The 9271-nt window shown below is 32.2% G+C and overlaps 1 protein-coding gene across 1 annotated transcript; it reads right to left on the bottom strand.

The window, feature by feature from the left end:
- Positions 1-239: 239 nt before the first annotated feature.
- On the bottom strand, positions 240-3293 carry HELRODRAFT_177281 (hypothetical protein; the record flags this gene model as incomplete). The annotated part of the gene is made up of 4 exons (XM_009025502.1): positions 240-400; positions 471-565; positions 753-1206; positions 3176-3293. 4 exons carry the CDS (start codon positions 3291-3293, stop codon positions 240-242), a joined length of 828 nt encoding a protein of 275 aa, XP_009023750.1.
- Between the last annotated feature and the right edge of the window lie 5978 nt (positions 3294-9271).

Here is a 9271-nt window from a genome sequence, read left to right as displayed (position 1 = left end):
TTCTGTGAGAATGTTGATAATGTAATATCACCAACATCGTAAATCAATGTAATTGTTGTAAAGCCGGTTAAAATCCTCACAATCACCATCAGCATATGTTATCATTTTCCAGCGCGTAGCCGAACTCTCTTCGGTAATGTTATTACCATCATCTTTGTCATAATTGTCTTGGCTTTCATCACGCTCATAATAATAAAAATACTAATATTATTTATTATATAAGAAGAATAAGAATGATGTTAATGATCAGCATCATTGTTGTTGTTGTTGTTGTTTTGTTGATCAGCATCATAAACACAGTAACTGTTATCATCATCGTCGCCGCCACAACCACCACAACAATCGCCATCATCGCTACTACCACAACCCTCACTCGCACCATCATCATCATCATGACTTACTTTTCACATAGATATTATTATTGTTATTATTTTTTTTATTATTATTCTTATTCTTCCTCATCTTCTTACTGGCCAGGCAGCATTTGCAAAAGAAGCAGCAGATGATTCCAGCCACAATCAGCAAGATGGCAGCCGTCAACGAAAGCGTCAGTACCATTGGAAGCCTGGTTTTGTAATAATAATAATTACTATAATTATAATAACTATAATTATAATAATAATTATAACGATAATAATTATAATTATAATAATTATTATAGTAATGATGAGAACGATGAGGATGAAAAATTTTAATTTGAGATTTATTTGGTTTGTTTTGAAAATCTCGAAGACGGTGGAACGCTAACTTACATGGGAAACGTATCGACATTCTCATTACTTTCAACACTGCTGATGGCCCCACCACGGGGTACAGTGATTGGTGACGACGAAGATGATGAATTACTGGCTGAAAATAACGACGACGATAATGACTGTGAACTTTGACCTTCGTCAAGGTCGTGTGACCTGTTTGAAGGTGGTGACCTATTCTTTGAGCCTCCGGGCTTATCTAACGATATCTGTTGTTGTTGATGATTGATACTGGGCTTGTTGCTGTTGTTGTTGCTGCTGCTGTTGGGTTTGTTTGAGGTGTTTCCTGTTTTATTGGGAGATTTCTCCGGACAGCAGAACCTTTTCCGGTCGTCCCCACAGCAATATTGCTCGTCGTCACCAGCCCACTTTTTGCACGGGAATCCGTTGTTCCAGTTCCCGTCGATGTCGGTGTAGCCTTGGCAGTAGGTCACCCCCCCTGTGGCTCCACCTCCTGTTTGTTTGGGGGGTTGAAGGAGGTATTGCGAAATTTTTGGTGTTGTTTTGGGTGATTGTGTATTGGAGTGAATGTGATCGTTTGAGATGTTTTGTTGATTTTTATTTATATTTTTTTTTCAAACATTCAGAAATTTCCAAGTTCAAAACAATGTTCCATTTCTATGAAATCAAAAGTTAGATTTAGCCCATGGAAAAGGATTAAACAGAAAGTTAATGAAACAAAAAGATAAAAAGCGAAAGAAATACACATACATACGAATCTTTACACACACACACACACACACACACACACACACACACACACACACAATCACTCAACTCTCATCGCGATGTGAATCAGCAATATTGTTGTCCGACAATCATTCGCTCGTTAAATAGCCATCAAAACGAAACTCGTACACACGCACACGCACGCATGCACACATACAAACACACACACAATCACAAACAAACACACTCACACACATATGACGTACCATGTGTTAAGAAATGCGAAGGATGTATCAACATTATCATCAATTTTTAAACTACTTTGATAAAAATGATAAAATACAATCTGAATTTTTTACTACTCTGAATTCAGCTACAAAAATTACTATTACTACTACTGTAAAATTATTATTAATACTACCACCACTGCTACTACTACTACCACTATTAATATAACTATTACTATTTTTACAACCACAATTTAAATCGTTTTAAGATTTAGAACACTCAAATTATGAATTAAAATATTTAAATCATGTATACAATAATTTCACATATTTATTTAATGCTACTATAATTACAAATACCCTTATTTGTAATAACAATATTGCTATTACTACTACTACTACTACTACCACTACTACTACAGCTGCCTTTAATACTGCTGCTGCAGTTACTACTACAACTACAACTAGTTACATCTATAGTTACTACTACCTCAACCACTACTACTACTACCGCCACCATCGTTACTACTACTACCACTACTACAACAACCACAACTACTACAACAACAACTACTATTTATATTACTTTTAGTAATTACTACGGTGGTATGACAACTATTTTTGCACTAGAGATGGTCTAAAACCGACACGTCCCGCAACAATTAATAGCGACGAGACTCGAGAAACCGATATTTTGTCACTTCGTCGGTATAAATATATAATAATTATAGTTATAATAATAATAATTATGATAATAATTATAAGAATAGTAACAATAATAATGTTAATTATAGCAAGGATAATTTTTTTTTTGGTTTTTTATTTTTATTGTAATTAGTCACATTATCACTTCTATCATGATGTTGATAAGGTTTTCACGTTAAGTTGTAATGACGATGATGAAAGTGAGGAAGAAGAAGAAGATGATGATAATAATAATAATAATAATTGCGATCATCATCATCGTCGTCTTCATCATTGTCATTTCTTTACCGTCGTTAAATTTTATCCATCGAGTCTTACAAATTAAATACTAATTTGTGTATGTGAGTATGTATCTATGTATGTATGTGTGTGTATGTATGTGTGTGTATGTATGTAAGTGTGTATGTATGTATGTATGTATGTATGTATGTATGTATGTATGTATGTATGTATGTATGTTCGAGCCAATGGTTAAAAACAACAGTAATAAAACCATCATTTTGTCGTATGCATGCATTTATGTATGTATGTGTGCATGTGCATGTACTAACATTGTATTGTTAAAACCAAAACATGATGAGTGACACTGAACCGTCAAACATCAAGTAACAAATGGATTAACACTTTGATTTGTCGTTAATTGCACATGTCGGCATTCAGTTGGATATTTTCAAGCACACAGACACGCAGGAACCGCTGCAACAAGCACGAAATGTGGTTAGTTGCGAAAAACAGTTCCCTGCTGTCGCCTGATCTGACGCTGATCCTTTTACATATTGCCTTAAGAAATTTAAGGGTGTTGGGGTCCATCAGGCCGAGAACCTCGATACATATTGGCAAGAATTCCATCGAGGGGAGGGCGTTCCCATATTTTTTTCATTTTCTCGTCCGCTGCCCTGGCCGCGGCCAAACCGCATTCTTTACTTGTATTGTACCACATTGTATTGTATGTATGTATGTGTGTGTGTGTGTCCAACTGTCCATTTTTGCATGTATGTACAAGAGCGGAAAATTTTATTTCCTAGTTCAACATTGTTTTATGAGTGCGGCCAGGCATATTGATTATTATTTAGCAATTTCGTTCTCGCTAAATCGAATTATAGTAATTATAAGCAGCCGCAAAATGACTAGGACTACTCATTGTTTTATGACTGAACTAGTATTCAGTAGAAGACATTGTAATTGTAGTATTAAAGTAGTAAAAATAATAGCAATATTAGCAGTAGTGGTAGTAGCAGCAGTATCTGTAGAAGTAGTAGCTGCAGTAGCAGTAAATTTAGTAGGACGAGCAAGTAATATTGATGGCGATGATGACGCTGGTAACGATGCTTCCGTCACGACAGATCACGTGATTGATGACGTCATTGACGTTTCTTCTCGTCGACCGATGTTAACTCGGATAAGCAAGTCGTACATAACAGATGCATGCAATCACGAATTTTTGAAATATTTTTTCTATATATGTAAATAAATAGACAAATAAATAAATAAATATATATATATATATTATATACATGATTAGAATTTTACGTGTAACTATTTTGAGGGCAAACTGGGTGAAAGGGTTTCACCGAGCCCGCGAAAAAAAACTTTTGTTAGAGAATTTTTTGTTTTGGTAGGTTAAATTCCACAAAGTCCTTGGTCAAATTTTTATAAAAATTTCGCTAGTCTTCTCAGCGAATAATCAATACAAGTATGCTACGTATATATAAATGTGTTTGTGTCCGTGCGTGTGTGATTGCGTGCGCGCGTGTGTGTGATTGTGTGCAGTGTGTGTGTGTTGACGCTTGGAATAATAACAATGCCTTCAATATGAAATTTTTGATAACCACAAGTTATAAAACTCACTCGCGACAGACAGACAGACTCACAAACACACACACATGCACACACACACACACAGACACACAGACAAACACATTATTATTATTATTATTGTTACTGTTATGTTTGTTGTTTATCTCGGCGGCGATCAATCAAGCTCCTCCACATTAATTGTAAAATAAAACGCTTTTATCTGTTTCCATATTATTATTATTTATTATTATTATTATTGTTATTATTATTTATTATTGTTATTAATATTTATTATTGTTGTTGTTATTTCATTCATTCATTCATTCATTCATTCATTCATTCATTCATTCATTCATTCATTCATTCATATATTTATTTATAATTAATTGATAATAATGAACTCAAAATTATGTCCTTTAATTGTTAAAATATTTAAATTCATTAACATTAATTCAAATTGCGGCTTTTATTATTTAATTCGTCCATCTATTCATTCGTTTATCCATCCATTAATCACTCCATTCATTCATTCGTTTGTTCGTTCTTTCTTTCACCCATCCGTCCAACTATCCATCCATCCATCCACCTTTCAATTCATCCATTTCAACGCCCACTTCGCTTTTCATATTTATGTTCGGCCATTCATCAAACCCTTCATTCTTTCATTGATACCTTCGTTCATTCATTCATTCGTTCATTCATTCATTCACTCTTTTAGAATTTATTATATTTGTTCGTTCGTTCGTTCGTTAAATTTTTTATTCATTTTCATGCAATGTTTCAATTTTTTCAATCATTCATTCTTATATTCATTCACCGATTAATTTACTTTTTTTTTTTTCAATTTCAATTCATTCATTCGTTCGTTTACACGTATGTTTGTTTAAATACTCACTATCTCCTACTTAAATTCATTCATTCATTCATTCATTCATTCATCCATTCATTTTATCATATTTCGGTCCATCCATTCATCTATCAATTTATACCATTAATAATGCCTATCTTTGTTTATTTATTTATTTGGCTCATTCATTCATCATTCGTCCCTTCTTTCCTTCAATCAATCCGGCGTTACGTCACATTAATAGCCATTTTGTGATTGCAATAAATGTGTTAATCAATTTTGTCGTCATCATCATCGTCGTCGTCATCGTCATCACCATCATCATCATCATCATCATTAGTTTCTTCGTTATCATCATCATCATCACAGTCTCACTCGTTTAACACCAACACACCTAGCATCACCGATATCATCATCGTCGTCATCATCATCATCTTCTTTTTCGTCAGTGGTTAGTTAAACTCTCAGCAAGTCAAGTAGAGGAAAACGTTAACATCTCGCACATCATATTAAAGTGTGTGCTGATAGACACACACATTCGCACACACACCGCACAAACACACACGCACGCACGCACGTGTAAACACACACGTTCACACAGACACACACACACATTCACACATACATACACAATTACAAGTACTGTTATGGTTATTATTATTATTATAATTATTTCATCATCATCATCATAATTTTTATCTTTATCATCATCATAATCGCCGTAAACATCATCCTCCAAGCCATAACTGACACGTACCAGCCCTCGGGGAGGTGATGATGATGATTATATCGGTGATGATGATGATGATGATTATATCGGTGATGATGATGATGATTATATCGGTGATGATGATGATATAGGAATGTTTATATTAATGTATGTAAGGTATTATGAATTTTATTTAGAATGTATGTATGTATGTATGTATGCATGCATGTATGTATGTATGTTTTGTATGTATGAATGTATGCTTTGTATGTATGCTTTGTATGTATGTATGTTTTGTATGTATAAATGTTTGTTTTCCATTTTAAAGAATTCAGGTTTGTTATCTTAATTAATTTTCAATGGCAAATATTGACATGCTGTTTCTCTCTTTGATGTGTTTGTGGTTGTTTGAGGATTATCACGAAAAATAACATTGGTGATGATGACGAAGATTGTGATAATGATAGCAATACTGATAACGATGATAATAATGATAATAATAAGCAGCATCAACATTAAATCATAATAATAATAACAATAAATAAGAATAAATAAGAATATTAATAAATAAATAATAATAAGCAAAAGAAGAATCCCATTGTAAAACCTCGCATCATCGCTAGAGCCAGTGGTTTTAATGGCGTTTCTTGGCTCATATCCAGAAGTAAATGAATTAAATTGTAATACGGAGATGAACTGTTATTATTATTTATATTATTTATTATTATTATTTTTATTATTATTGTTATTATTAATGATATTATTATTATTCATTGTAATGATTGTTATTTTTTTATTATTACTCACATTGATATCCTTATTAATGTAGTAGTAGTAAAAGTATTATCATTATTAATATTATTATTAGTAGTAGTAGTAATAGTAGTAGCAGTTGTTGTTGTTGATGTTGTTTGTTGTTGTTGTTGTTGCAGACCCAAATGTAATTGTAATGTTATCTCCAAAGTTATATATGTATATATTATATATATATACTATGTAGCAAGTCAGTTAATTAATTATTTTACCATAACAAGCCGTGTTTACTTCTATTGAAACCTAACTATATAATTAACTAAAATCAATATTAATTATGACACTAATTATAATTATATTATGATATATCAAAAATATATTATTTATTAAATTATTAAAAATCAGTCTTCATTTCGGAAAAACAAAGATGATGAACTCAATGCCTCGAACAATACAATACAATACTTTGCAATTGACAATCCAGGCATATAACTATATATATATATATATATATATATAAGTATATGTATATATATATATTCATTTGCCAAATTTAACGTTTCGCTTATTGGCTGTATGATTGTGTGTATGTTTATATATATATTATTGGTAAACCATTACCCGCCATAGACCAGACGTACGTTTCGTTATATATATATATATATATATATATATATATATATATATATATTGCGTGTGTGTATATCTCTGTACGATTGTATATTTAAGTTTAAATATGTATAACTTTGTATATTAAAATGTTATATTTTCGAATGGGTATATTTGGGGGGTATGGATATGCAGATGCAACGAACACTCTCCTCATTCATGTGTGTATGGTGTGTGTGTGTGTGGGTGTGTGTCTGTATGTGTGTTTTTTGTGTGTGTGGGTGTGTTTATCTGTGTACGTGTGTTTGTTGTTATCGTAATAATAATGCAATAAAATAATAATGAACAACTGTAAAAACAATAAGAATATTATTAGCAATAACTTTTATGTGTTTGTTCTTAATTTATTTTATTAGAGACAACCATTGTACAATCATGACATCTCATGACATAAATACATACATACATACATACATACACACATACATACATACACACATACATACATACATACACACATACATACATACATACACACATACATACATACATACACACATACATACATACACACATACATACATACATACACACATACATACATACAATGCATACAAAATAATGTTTATCAAATACTGAATCTCAACTCCTAGCACATACATATCGAAACACACGCGCACTTCACACACACACACACACACTCATACATATAAACACACAAACACATACATAAACATACAAACGAACGCACAAACAATTGTTTTATTTTATTTTATTTCCCCAAATATCGGTCATATAATGTTTTCGGCAATCAAAAGTTCGAATTAATTTTTCAGTCTGATTGCAATGCAGTTACTGGTACAAGGTGATACTACAGTAAACAAAACACTCACACGTACGTGCACACACACACATACACACGCAGGCACACACACACGTACGTACACATACACACACGCACACATACATACACACATACAAACAAAACATGCCATAAAACAACATACATACATAGTGAATAATGTACAAATATATAACGAGAATGAGTAGGTGAATGAATCACCAAACGACTGAATGAATGAATGAACAAATAAATAAATGAATAAATGGATGAACGAACGAACGAACAAATGTTCGAAAGAACGTAGAATGAATCAACCAAAATGTGAACGAAAACAAACTAGACACAATCATCCGTAAACTGCATGAACGAACCAATGAAAAATGAATGAATGGATGAATGAATGAATAAATGAATGAATAGATGAATTAATAAATAAATGAACAAACGAACGAACAAATGAATGAACGGAAAACCGTTGAATGAATGAACCAAAATGCGAACGAATATTGAATGAACAAATAAACAAACGCGAGGGCCAACGAGTAAATAGATGCATGCGTGAACTGCATGAACGAACGAACGAAAAATAAATGAATGAATGAATGAATGAATGAATGAATGAATGAATGAATGAATGAATGAATGAATGAATGAATGAATGAATGAATAAATGAATGAATGAATAAATGAATGAATGGATGACCAAATAAATAAGTGAATGAATGCAAACTAAATGAATGAATAAATGAACGAATGAAAATTTGTGCTCAAAACTGCCACCTGCTAAGTAGATGTTATATAATAGTGTTGCAGATTGTTACGCAACAACTGTTGTGGTAGCAGCACTAGTAGTAGAAGTAGTAGCAGCAACAGCAGCAGCAGTAGCAGCAGTAGTAGTAGTAGTAGTAGTAGTAAAATAATTATTTCGTAACAATTATAACAATAGACTGTGACGTGTTAGTTGTTGTTATGTAATTGTTGTCATGTTGGTATTTGGCGTCGTTGTGCTGGTTATTAATATTGTTGATGTGGTTTTTGTTATGTAATGAATATTATTGTTATTATTATTATTAGAAGTAGTAGTAGTAGTAGTAGTAGTTGTTGTTGTTGTTGTTGAAGTGGCTCTCAGTAGCAATGGTAGTAGTAGCATCATTAGTCATAAAAGTAGTAGCAGTAGCAGTAGTAGCCATAATATTAGTAGTTGTAGTAGTAACAACAGTAGTAGTGATAGTTGGAGAAGTAGTATTCTTTTATTTTTATCACTTTCTCTTACTTCATTTAAACTTTTTTTCTATTTCTCAATTTTTTCTCTTTCTCTCTCCTTTCTTTCTTTCTTTCTCTCTCTTTTCTTTCTTTCTT

The sequence above is a fragment of the Helobdella robusta genome, assembly GCF_000326865.2.
Source record: "Helobdella robusta unplaced genomic scaffold HELROscaffold_42, whole genome shotgun sequence".
In the NCBI taxonomy this organism is placed as follows: domain Eukaryota; kingdom Metazoa; phylum Annelida; class Clitellata; order Rhynchobdellida; family Glossiphoniidae; genus Helobdella; species Helobdella robusta.
This window is presented reverse-complemented; position numbering and strand designations above follow the sequence as displayed.